Source organism: Pongo pygmaeus, chromosome 13 (assembly GCF_028885625.2).
Source record: "Pongo pygmaeus isolate AG05252 chromosome 13, NHGRI_mPonPyg2-v2.0_pri, whole genome shotgun sequence".
NCBI lineage: Eukaryota > Metazoa > Chordata > Mammalia > Primates > Hominidae > Pongo > Pongo pygmaeus.
Window position 1 is genome coordinate 65836244 of NC_072386.2, and position 13781 is coordinate 65850024.

The following is a 13781-nucleotide window of genomic DNA, read 5'->3' on the forward strand; positions in this document are numbered from 1 at the left end:
TGTGTATTCTCATCGAAAGTCAAGCAGTCATCAGCATCCTATCCTCATTGAGAAACTTACATAGCCCAGTGATAGCTCCTCTTTCAAAAGACAGTGAATGTTTTTGTCAAGAGGTTCCATTTTAACTTTGAAGGCTTTTTTCCCAGGGAAATCAAGAAAAAGCATGAAGGTTAAATTATTAATCTTTGATGCCATTTTCTCAAACTGTTAAAGAAGAAGGCCATGACACCACCTCCTCTGAGGTTTTATTTCTCGTTTCCTGTATTTGTCTTGCTTTTAAGGGGCAGGAGCTGATGGGTGCATTAACTGCACAGAGGGCTACTTCATGGAGGATGGGAGATGCGTGCAGAGCTGTAGTATCAGCTATTACTTTGACCACTCTTCAGAGAATGGATACAAATCCTGCAAAAAGTAAGTGGATCTGCCCCCTAGGCCCTAGCATTTAGACCTAAGTTCTTTTGATGACTATCTTCATAAGAAAAGAAGAAAACTTAGAATTTGTAATGATAACACTAGGTTTAAACATGTACCTGTGGACACTGTTCTGAAGCTTTAACCCAGCTTATCTTTGATATTTTTATTCCTTTGCCTCAGGGGCACCTTAAAACCTTTAATATTTCAATTTCAAGGACATGTTCCATACCCTTTAAAATCACAGTGTCTACCTGTGTCACCTAACCTAGCAATTTTTGTGAGGAAAGATTTTTGAGTAATCTTCAGAGGGATAATTAAATGTAAGACATTATGAGGTTGCTAGTAAACACACCTTCCCCTGTGCATGTGTGAATGGATTAAAAAATTGTACATTTTTCTCATAGATGTGATATCAGTTGTTTGACGTGCAATGGCCCAGGATTCAAGAACTGTACAAGCTGCCCCAGTGGGTATCTCTTAGACTTAGGAATGTGTCAAATGGGAGCCATTTGCAAGGATGGTGAGTACAACTGCCCATATCGATCTTATGAGCAAAGTATGATCTTTCTACTTTCAGGACTAATATTTTTCCACTTAAAAAAGAAACTCACAGCATGCATCAGATATGACATGCCCAATATTGATATGACATGCTCAATATTTTGGTGGCATTCGTTCATCTTGAACTTATGCCCTTAATGGATTTGTTTGAATTGCAAGAAGAAATAAATCAGCTATAGTGGCACTGGCCAATATGGCTCAAGTTAATTTTTTTAATTAATAAACTTTATTTTTTGAGAGCAGTTTTAGATTCATAAGCAAAATTGAGCAGAAAGTTCAGAAATTTCCCATATACCCCCTTTTCCCCACACAGGCATAGCTTCCCCCCTATCACCACTATCAGCATCACTATCAACATCAAGCACTAGAGGAATACATTTGTTACAGTTGATAAACCTACAGAGACACATCCTTATCACCCAAAGTCCACAATTCACATTAGGGCTCGCTCTTGGTTGTACATTTTGTGGGTTTGGACAAATGTATAACAACATGTATGCAACTTTATAGTGCCATGCAAAGTAGTTTTACTGCCCTGAAACTCCTCTGTGAATTACCTACTCATCTCTCCCTCCCCCTACTGATTTTGGAAAAGGCAAGTCTCCCTAGATTTGCCTTTTCCAGAATCTATATAATTGGAATTATACAATATGTAGCCTTTTCTAGCTAATTGTTGTTGTATTTCTTTCCAGTTTTTACCATATGCACTTTTCACCAGATTTTTTAAAATACCATGCACATAGTTTTGTATCTTGCTTTTTGCACTAAACATTAGGCATAAACATTATCCTATGTTTTTACAAAGTTTTAGGAAACTTTATTTTTAATAGCAGCATAAAATTCAATCAATCATGTGAAGATGCTATAGTTTTTAGCCAATCTCCTATTATTTGGATTGTTTATAATTTTGATGTATAAACAGTAATTAAATGGTATCTGAATCTTTCATTAAGCCTGTGAGGCTAGGAAGTAATATCTTCATCTTACAGAAGGGAAAACCCAAGGTGTAGAGCTAGGAAATGATAGACCTAAGTATAGAACTTAATATTTCAAAATGTTGGTCTGTTCTTCTTTGCACCAATGATCCTGAACCAGGATGCAGCACCATCCCCAGATATTCTGATTGAATTGATCTGGGGTGCAGCCCATGATCATAGGTTTAACTTCCCAAGTGTTTCTAATCTGCAGCCAGGTTTGAGAACCACTGTACATCCAATTCTCCCTAACAATTTAGCTAATACCAAGTTTCCTCACCTCTCTAGCCTCAGTTTCCCCATCTGTAAAATGAATGAATTTAAATTATTCCAACTCCAACACTTTGTGAACTTTTTTGACTCTTGAAATAACTTATGCTGAAGGGACCCTAAAATTTACTCCTAAATTTATGCAGCTATTACATATCAATGATGTAGAAATTGTTTAAACTATTGTTGTTCAAAACATCTTTGGATTGTTATAAAAATAGAAAGAAAACAAAAAATATGCAGTTGGAACAATCTGACTGACATGATCACTGCCCTAGGTTTATTCTTTCCCTGCTTTTGAATGTTTTCCCTTCTGGAAATTTCATGAAAGGAAAAACAGTACCATTGTCAGGAGAATGTGGACTTGGAAGTCAGAATGCTGTCATTCATATCTGGTCTCCAGGCCTTGGGCAGGTTATGAACTTCTCTGGGCCTCATTTCCACCATCTGTAAAAAATGAAGAAGATAATACTACTGACCTCATCTGGTTATTCCACAGAATCTCAAAAAGGTGTCAGAAAGAACTGAGCACATGATTAATAGCACTGATAGGACATCATTTGTGGTCTTATTTCTTTGGAGCATCGTAGGTGACTTTGCATCTCCATCGTTTTTCCAGTATGTGATTGGTCTGGCAGGCATGGGCCCAACACAGTCAGTTCCTGTGTTCTGAGGTTTTCTCGCCAGGGCTGATTCTACTATAGCACACTGGGGTGATAGAGGCTTGGGGTGGTGGCACCCCAGGGGCCATGTAAGTATCATTTTTTAGTTACCAGCAAGTGCCTGCTTTACTTTACTTAAAAACATGGTTCCCCTATTTCTGAATAATGACCAGAATTTTTGGTAAGTTAGTAACAGAAAATTGAGGAAGATGAAAGTGAGACCAGCCTGAGCAACATGGTGAAACCCTATCTCTACTAAAAATACAAATATTGGCCAGGCATGGTAGCATGTACCTGTAATCCCAGCTTCTCGGGTAGCTGAAGCGTGAGAATCACTTGAACCCTGGAGGTGGAGGTTGCAGAGCGCGGAGATCATGTCTAGCCTAGGCAACAGAGCAAGACTGTCTCAAAAAAAAAAAAAAAAAAAGTGATGATTGATGCAGGAAAGCCATTGTAACTTGAAATGTTCACCAGTAGTACTTAGTTAAAGCATTACAACTCTTGAAATGCCTGGTACCGCTTTCCCTAAACCATGGTGAGCACCGGATAAGTTATGTCAAATGGCACTTCGCTAAAAGTGGAGTGTCAGGATTGTGGGCCGAAGTGGGAAAAGAAGAATCGTATCTGCAGTGAGCCCATTTTCAGGTCAGTTACAAAATGAGAATATTGATGGCTCACCAGGCTTTTGAAATCACATGGCAGCTGCACTTAAGGATGTGTTATTTATTCTCTTTCAACTGTCATATTTCTGTGATTCTAAGACATATATTTTTTACATTTTATCATCTCGGAAATCAGATGCATCTTATAATTTGTGGCAGTTTACAACTGCTTTTGACCAGAAAACTGATGTGATATCAGTGTTACTGCCCAGGTTGGATGCAGAGACATCTGTTCAACCGAGTTAGGCACATGACTACTTCTTCTTGTGTTGAATTTAATTGCAGTTCTAAAGAGGTTTGAAAATTAAACTATTGTTCAATATTCAAAGGAAAGATTCTTGCATAAGCATGGAAACAAAACAATGTTACATAAATATAACAAATATTTTTAATAAGTCTAAAATTAAAATTCTAATTGATAAGAGAATAGTGTGTCACCGTTTAATATGAAGCATCTTTTCCTTTGTGTTACTTAAAATGATGGTGCATCTTAAATCTTGTGTCTTAGATTCAATGAAATATGGTATAAATGACTGTATACTCTCTGCTCTAGGTATCTCAAAGAAGACAAATTTCTTGCTTGTGTTATTAATTGATTTCTAATTTATTCTTTTTCTAATCTTTTTTTTTTTTTTTCACAATACATTTACCATTGGACTGCAATTTCTCTACTTGAAAAACAATGCGGTTGACTGAAATCACTTTGGGTGGACCAAATTTCCTCCTGTTGACTACTCCTGAATGATTTCTTCCAATTCCCCAAATCTGCCTCTCTGGCCAATCACAACCTTCTTCCGTGTGTGTACATCATGCTGCTCTCGTCTTCAACTCCCCTTCTCTCTTGCTGACTTCTGGAAAAGCAACGGAAGAGTCCTGGGCGGAAGGAGGCTTCTGTATGCTTGTGAAAAAGAACAATCTGTGCCAACGGAAGGTTCTTCAACAACTTTGCTGCAAAACATGTACATTTCAAGGCTGAGCAGCCATCTTAGATTTCTTTGTTCCTGTAGACTTATAGATTATTCCATATTATTAAAAAGAAAAAAAAAAGCCAAAAAGAAAAAAAAAAGCAAGCCACCTCTCTCTTTCTTGCTCTCTTTTTCTTTCTCTCTCTCTCAAGTTTGTGCAGGGAGATGGTGAACTGTTTTGTCAGAACTTAAATGGAAAAAAAAAATAAAACTACAACAAGCCTACCTTTTATAACTGGGTGTTTAGTGCTAAACAGCCAGAACCACAGAGACACTATTGTATGACCAAAGCATTTGATGCCAAAATTTGACGTTAAAGTAATGATTTGATTTCCTGCCCTGGTTTTGAAGGTCCATTTTTCCCCTTTTGCATTGACTTGCTTGTTTCCCTTTTGAAACACCTAAAAATACCTTTCCAAAACATCGCGAGAGCATACATAGACAAAAATGAAATAGAAAGCTCTCGCATGCTTGAGTCCACCATTGGGGGAAAATGACAGAAAACTGGACCTGAGGGCATTAGGAACATCCTACAGAGTTGTGTTTAGTGTCGTTTGCCATGGTATTTCACAGTGAAACATGGATACTCTCCACACATCATTTACTTCATGCATTATGTACTGGTTTTTGCATTTTACTCACTTGATAAGTCTGCTCCACTGGTTTCATCAGATAGACTTGCTGCTACTGGCTTTTCCATTGTAGATTGGGTTATTTTACACACAGTTCGCCAAATGGGATTGCTCTGTATAGTCAAATTGGTGATGGACAGATGGACAGAATGCAGAGGTACATAGATGAGCTGAGGCTGATCCAGCTCCCCTGAAATTCGGAGTGTTAACTTTGTAGACCCTGCACAATCTCTTGGTGCTATCTAGCCATTACCCCCATTTTTTTTAAAGGCCATCTGAAATTCCATTTGTCATGGTGGGAAGCATTTTGGATATGATGCAGGAAATTTCTTCCTGGAGTGAAAAGTTCCTAAGAGGTCCTGTATTTTTAAGAAATGGAATTTATTTAAATAATATTTAAGCTTGTGCCCATATTGGCCAGGCAACTTTTTTCAATGGTGCTTATTAGAAGTTTTTTCATCTTGTCATTTTAAGAAAATAAAACTGGATATTGAATATGGGTGGCATGATTGTACCCTTTTAGTTCTCTTATTTTCCCACTCTGTCCCTCTATAACTATACCATACTATTATATGCCGGTCCACTGAATGTTGAGATGATCTGTTTTTTGGGTTTTTTAAAGAAATATTTTCACTGGTTTTCTATGACTCTCTAAAACACGTCATCGAAACTAGAAGACTGAATTATGAGGAAACTATTTGGATTAGTGGCCAGAAACGATGAAATCTTATAGATCTTTTGACAGTTTCTCTGTTTAGGGGAGCCTAGACTGATATCAAGTTTCTTCATATGAAAGTTTCATTGGTGACCTCATTTGCTTTACAAGTGACCAGCCATCTTGCAGGCTTCATGCTTCTGAGAGCCTTACTTAGAAGATGCTGCTGGAGTCACAGCTGAGGAGAGGAATACTATCAATATGGACTATCCTGGGAAAGAGCTGGGAAGTAGATGCTGAGGTCCCCATCCAAACAGCAAGCTAGGAAAAAGCCTGCCTTGAAAATATTTCTAGACATCAAAGATAACTTACAACCCAAAGTGAATAATAAGTAAATAGTCTGATGACCCTCTTAATAGCATTGCAATTTTATTGAATCACATAATGATTCATAAGTAACTAGGGAACCAACTGATTTTGCTAAGCAGTCTTCCCCTTATAATACCACAGGCCCTTCTGACACACACAAAAATGAAAGTTAATCCTGGGTACAGCATACAGTTTTACATTTAAAGGCACAGTCTTACATGGACAAATGCAAGCACAAGCCTAAAGCAAGGTCAAGCAGATGGCAAAACCGAATTTGCCTGCAAAGAAATCTATTTAACTGAATCAGCCCATAATATTTGAGGCACGAGGTTACTGTGATAGGAAAGATAAAAATGATGTCTGTTTTTTTTAGACGAATAACCATCAACATGACAACAAAATTCATTGGGGTCTACCAGCGTGCATTCCATTTCCCACTGACCATGCAGGTGCACGTCGCGGAAATAATACTGGTTTAACTACTAGTGTGTTACTGCCTCATTTATCTACATAACATTATTAACTAGAACATAATGCTTTCAAAGTTTAAGTTAATGTTATATATTATGTATAAATATATATATTCATAATGAGATATATGTAATGGATAGTACAAAGTTTGGAGACTCAACAAATGCTCTAACCTTCCAGAGACAAAAGTCCTATTTCTGTTTTCTTTTGTCTTTTTATTTTCAATTAGTGACCCATTGTTAAATCCAAATCCACTTTTACTGAAAAATACTGTACATGTGTAAAATGTTCAGTTGTTTTTTTGTAAAATATAGTAGAACGGTTGTAATTGATACTGGCCAAAATCAATGTTATTCCATATTTTATTTTTTCTATTAAATTAACCTAAGTTCCTGTTTATTTGATCTGTTCATACCCACGTATAAACTTCTCTGAAAGGGTAAGGTCATGAGAAACTTCCCTGTTTCTACATAGAAGCTGAATATGAAGGAAAGGGTGGAGACGCATGAAATATCTAAATAAAGTTGGAAAAGAAAGAGTGAGCAGAGGAGGGAATTGAGAAGGAGTGAGAAACAGCAATGTAAGAAAGGAATGGGTTAGATTTGATCATGAATATATGTTAAATCCCATCTTTAGAAAGCAAGGCTGTGGAAAAAAAATCTATAAAGGCTTGGTATTGTTTCTATCAGATTGTACAGATGCTGGCCCCCAGAATAGGGCCCACCTGGTCCCATTCTTCCTCTAGTGCGCAGCACACCCACTAGTATGTGTCTGTAGGGTTGGGAGCCATGGCTGGGGGCAAGGAGGTAGGCAGTGTAAAAGCTGTTAAAGAGGAAGGTGGCTTTGTTCAATTTGCTGACATCTTGCGTAAAGTCGACATTGGCTGGATGTCTAGAAGATGATTTTTGTCTAAAATAAATCTCCGGTACATACCGGGCGGGGGTGGGGGGGGACTGAACAAGCTAGCTAAAAACAGCAGTGGAGTATAGATCTTTTTGAACCATGCCTGAGATGCAATTACCAGTCTTAAAGGTTCAGTGCTCTGCCTTTTGGGGAAAAGAAATTATAAACCAGCCAAAGCCACAAACAAATGGAGCTCCAACTAGGTTTAAAGATCTGGAGATAACCAGGTATGAGAAAGAGCCTCTACTGCTTTGAAGTCCCATTATGGGGATGGAGAGAAATTAATTTTATTGATCACTTACTATGTACTACACAATGTGAGAATATAGAGTATGTATATACATACTGATGTGGATATGTTCTCTCTCAATTTTCAGAAGGACTCTAGAGGTGAATGTATTATCCTCCATTTACACATGAGAAACTGAGCCACATAGACTTGAAACAAATTGATTGAGATTCCATATCCAGATTCATAATAATAATACAATTTAACATTAAGACAATTAACAGCAAGTAGTACATGCCAAATCTCAAATGAGTGGTACACTGAGTTCTTAAGTTCAGTACAGGCAGAGATTCCTTTGAATTGGACTGGTCAGTTCCCTAAAGCAGATAGAGCTAAAATTGGTCCCTCAAGCATGGATGAGTCTTACCTGGGCAGACAGGAAGAGAGCAGGAAGAACGTTACCAATGATCTTGCTCCAGTTACCAGTGAACTTGCTGCATACAAGATGCTTAGGGAAGTAAGATGTTTTCATGGTTTTAATCTAATTATCTATTGCTACAAAGAACAGTGATTCAAAATTTGGTGGTTTAGTCCAGAAAAATCTACATTTGTACACTTTGTAGAAGAAGGATAGTGTGCCCATTCTGAATCCCCACATCCATGGAAGACTGCTAATTATCACTCACTTTCCACTCCAGTTACCAGAGGCTTGTCACACTGCTGATCTCTTCTACCAGATTCATTATTTTCCACTGAATAAGCTACACTTCATTTTTAAAGAACTTACAAACTGAGTACTTGGTAAAGAAGGGGAAGTGATTGCTATAGTAACTACTAAAGTTTCTCAATCAAAGTGATCAATACTTGCAACATATCTGAGTATGGAAATAAATACATAACATCTTATCCCCCTCATGTAAAAAGAATGTCATGCCGCTAAAATATAAAATAGACATTCATTCTTAACATCTTCCATATTATCATTCAGCCTTGCACAGAGAGAGCAATGGCAGACGGCAACGTGTTAAACAGAAATTGCATATTGGAGGCAATTTTAAACTATGGCCCAGCCAATTTAATACCCCCTCCTTCTGTCCCCAGCCACAAGATGGTAGAGGTGGAACAGAGGACAGCTGCAGTGTGACCCCCACCCAGCCCAGGCTGGGCCCTGCGCCCAATATGTGTAGATGACAGCACAGATCTTCTTCTCTTCTCTGGTCAACATCCCTTTCTAAATGTTATGTTTGTTGCAGACTCATGAAATCTGAAGTTCTCGAACAGAATACTTTAGAGCCTTTGACATATTTAGCAGGGCATAGCCAAGGTGGACTTAATTTCACTGTAGCTCATTAGAACTACTTGTCACCTGGAAATGGGGCTAATCTGTATAATCCTGTCTCCTCTTCATCACAAGAGGTGAAGATCAGGTCCAGATTCACTTATTGAGCAATAAAGATACAGTTATGCAGCATCACTATGTTTCAGCGGACCAGAATGTGACCTGGGATGGCCAGCACTCCTTCCCATTCTCTACCTCCAAGGGACTTACAAGGACAGTTTGACTGGTTTATTACCAAAGGACTTTCTTACAAGTTCTCTTCTCTAAAGGACCATTGTTTGGATCCAGTTGTAGTTTTTTTAGGGCCAGGTGTCAGGCAACAAAAGATATTTTGTATCCCACTTTCTAGAAAATTCCAGAAACATTCCCTGAGGCATGAGTTTTAAGATCTTTTACTTTTTTTTTTTTTCATTTTAGAAAACAGTACATTATTTTAAAAATATAGTGTTTTAAGCTTCACAGAGTTTTACTAAAATGGATTTATTTAATTTGGCCCACACAAAAATCAGGCCGATAGACATTCATTTTCTGATGCAAGAGGCAAAGCTAGTAAGGGGTGTGGCTGGGACTCAAGCCCACAGCTTCAACATTCTGTACAACACTGATTCCTTTTTAAGAGTGCTGGAGAAAAGCAAGTCCACATCACATATGTTGCAAGGCAAGGGGATAACAGCCTTTTCTCAAGTGAAGATAGAAAGCACACTGTGTCCCTGGGCTTGACTTTTTCTCATTCCAAAAGAGTTGCTTCCACAAATAAATATTATTGAGTCCCTGCCACAAACTAGGTTCTGAGGTTTCTCTTGCCCTCTTCAAACTTATAGTCTGAGGGAAACAGACACTTATACATAAAACACATGGTTACAAGGTGAATCAGTTTAAGTGCCTTTAAAGGTATAAAATACTGTCAGGATTCAAAGGAGCAAGCTCACTTCACTAATCACATGCTAAGTTTCCATGCCCTTGCACTACAAGCTTCCCAAGGACTTCCAAAAATAGCATGAAACCTTAAAAATGGAGTTGACTGTAAAATGTACAAATAAAACTGCAAAGATCAAAATCAAATGATATCTTTATTAAATATCTACAAAGTGGATCATGTCAAACTAGTCCACTGCAACTAAGGAATTATACTTACAGCCATTGTCACTTGACGGCAGGGATATGTCTGAGAAACGCATCCCTAGGTGATTTTGTCATCACGCAAACATCATAGAGCACACTTACACAAACCTAGATGGCATAGCCTACCACCCACCTAAGCTATATGGGATGGCTTATTGCTTCTAAGCCACAAAGCTGTACAGCATGTTACCGTACTGAATACTGCATGCAACTGTAACAAAATGGTAAGTATTTGTGTGTCTAAACATAGAAAAGGTATGGTAAATATAATCTTGTATAATCTTATGGGACCACTGTCATATATACAGTCTGTTATTGACCGAAATGTCATTATATGGTACGTGACTATAATTAATTTTAATGTAGAATAAAGGTGAATTTTAATATGCTTGACATGATGTTAGACCTGCAGAGATTGGAGAATCTAGGATCTTGAGAATCTTAATAGCCCTGCAAAGGAGGGAGGAAGTCACTATTCACCCTCTAGGGAATAGAAAAGAGGAGAGAGAGATATGTCCTATCCTAGGTGGTGGTCAGGGAGGTCACTGGGGTGGGGCGTGGAAGGGCAGTGTACAGGACTGCAATATGTGGATGTCTTCCTGAATATCATCCTCTCTTCTTCCCTGTGCCTTCTACACTCTCTCCAAGGAGATCTTTATCAATCTCATGGTTTTAAATACCATCTATATGCTGATGACTCTTAAAATATATATAGATTCCGATCTCTTCCCTCAAGATTCACACCTGTAGATTCAATTAACTACTTGACATTTCCCTTCAGCTGTCTAATAGGCATCTCAAAATTAACATGTCCAAAATAGACTTCAGACACCCCAACCCCCTGATCATCTTTACCACCAAATCTCTCCCACCTCAGTAAATGGCATTCACTGTATTTCCAAATATATCTCTAAATGGTCTACTTCTGCCCACTCCATAGCTGTAACTGTGGCCAAACCACCATTGTTGCCATCCCAGACTACTGCAACAGCCTCCGAACCAGCTCCCAGACTTCTCCCTCTCCTCTCTTCTCTCCTTTCCCTAATCAGTTCTCTGCACAGCATAGTGCCATTACAAATGGAAAATCAGATTTCATCTGTTTACTGAGCATAAAATCTGAACTCCTTACCTGAGGTCTTTGTGCTGTCACCTCACACCACCATCCCCCATGCCCTCACATGTTCTAGTCATGCCAACTTTCTTTTCATCCTTCAAACAAAACCAGCTTGTTTGGGACCCAGGACCCTTGCTCTTCACATGGCTGGCTTCTTCTCATCCCGCAGGTCTCAGTTCAGAAATAACTTCCTCTGAGCAGTTCCTTCCACCACTGACCCCACACCTGCCCACTTCGTTTTGACTTTCCATAGCACTTACCACGTGACATTTTATGGTTCGTTACTTATTGTCAGCCAGCCCCCTGAGAACTGGTGCTTCATCTATCTTGTTCACAGCTGTGTCTTATATGTCCAGCACATGCCTTGCTTAAGAAATATTTGTGGAATGAATGAACAAGAAAACATCTGAGAGAAGTGACATTTGACCTGGGCCTTGAAGGATAAGCAAGAAATTACAAATCAAAGAAGGTTATGATGTTTAAGAAGGATATTCGAGAGAGAGAACCTGAGCAAAGGCATAAAGCCATTGAAAGGGTCTTGTGGACGGTGATCACATGAAGGCCCAGGCAGGGGATGAGCAGGGCAGGCAGCTTGGGAGAAAAGATGGAGAGATGAGTGGGGTCAACCGGTAAAGAACCTTCGCTGGACTGTTGCCCTTCCTCCACCCTCTTGTCTTCAGTGTCATCAACCCTCTTTTCAGAGAGGCTAATTGATATGCCCAAGGACCCCATCAAGTCAACTCTTGGCCTCCTGCCAACAGTTGAGAAGCATTCACTCAGACAGAATGCTGAGGCGGCCAGAAATGCTCAGTCCCCAGGCACTGATGGCTGTATTGAGCCAGTTGAATGAAAGAACAGGGTGCAAGCTCACATGAGAGGCAGCAGCCCACAGCTTCTGCTCACTCTGATGTCCACAGTCAGAGCAACAATTTGGCAAGGCCTGTTTGCAAAACTGGACTTGGGACCATAAGCCTGCTCAGTACCAACTTTTTCTCCTAAGAGAAGACCCCCTAGCCCTCTAAGAGATGACCCCCTGTCATCACCAGAGAAGAACAAAACGAAAAAACATGATGTGCTAGCTCTTCCCTTCCCTAACAATGAAAACAGTAACCCCCATATGCGGAGTACTTCCTATATGCTGAGCTAAAGGCTTCATATAGGTTATTTAATTCAATACTTCCAATAGCCTGATTCTATCTCCTTTTTACAAATAAGGAAACAGATGAGGTAAATGCCTAAGGTACTCTAGTGGTAGATAGAAGGTCTGGGATTAATTTAAACCCAGACAATCTGATATCAGAGCACCCACAAGGAGAAATACAAGAGCCAAGGAGGATTCCATCAAAACAAGCTTCAAGCTATGATTGTGGAGTGTGCGACGGGTTTCTATATTTTAGCTGGTGCTGTCAGGTCCCAGGTGCATGTTATTAATGTCCACCCAGGAGTACACACTGTGGCCACATCATGCTTTGTGTGAACAAGGCAGGAGTCAATATTTGATCATTAAAGTTAGTAACAACCAATGGGCCATATGGACAAAATCAAAATGGACCTACGGTAAATGAGGCAGTGGCTGTTACAAAGAAATGGGGATATGATGACATGACACTTCCTTTCATAATTTCTTTGTAAAGAGGCTATTGTTTGCATTCTCTAGCCCAAGTTGAAATGAAGAAGAACTAAAATGGAGTTATTGGGAACATTAGAAGAAATATTAGCACGCTGAAAGTTAATACAAATACATAATACAAATTCTGTGAGCTCCTTTGACAAATCTGGTGAAACAAATTCTTTCCAGGTGATATTAAACAGGATTTCTTGCCACCAAAATCACAGTGGTTGCAATATAATAAAAGCTAAACTACTAAAAAAGTAAGGCTTTTTATTATATATAGGAATATAATGTCTAATTGTTCTATGTTATCAGAAAAGCCACAAATATGGCAGAAACCAGAAGTCATCTTGACCATCTCCTTCGTCACTCCCACATCTGATCCAACACCAAGTCAAGATAGTTCTACCTCCCAAATCTCCCAGATCCACTTTCTGTTCTTCACCTCTTCTGTCCCTATCCTAGTCTAACACCTTGGATCAAGCTACTTCTCACCTGGGCTATTGCAATATCTCCTCATTAGCCTCCCTGAACACACCCCATCTGTCCACAGTCACGTGTCTTCATCTTCATCTCCTATTCCATTTTCCTCAACAGCCAGAATGCTCTTTTTAAAAATTCAAAGCTCAGCATGAGACTCTACTCCCCTGTGACTTCCCATTTCCCTAGGATAAAATTGAAATTCCTTTCCATGGCCTTGAAGGCCAGGGTCAATCTGACCCACCTCTCCTCTCTAAACTTAGCTCACGACATTCTCTTCTTCCCCAAGTATTTTCCTGCCACATTTACTTTCCCTGATTCTTCCATTCTGCCCTGCACCCTAGAAC

At 39.2% G+C, this 13781-nt stretch overlaps 1 protein-coding gene across 3 annotated transcripts in view; it reads left to right on the forward strand.

The window, feature by feature from the left end:
- Positions 1-13781, forward strand: part of PCSK5 (proprotein convertase subtilisin/kexin type 5) — a 468314-nt gene that overhangs the window by 299003 nt on the left and 155530 nt on the right. For 2 of the 3 annotated variants that reach the window (XM_054502928.2, XM_054502929.2), the window contains exons 19-20: positions 282-411; positions 819-934. In XM_054502928.2, coding sequence (XP_054358903.1) covers positions 282-411; positions 819-934 — 246 coding nt within the window. Of the gene's footprint in view, positions 1-281; positions 412-818; positions 935-4403; positions 7033-13781 lie in introns of those variants that run through there. The other variant, XM_054502930.2, reaches the window with a different exon arrangement.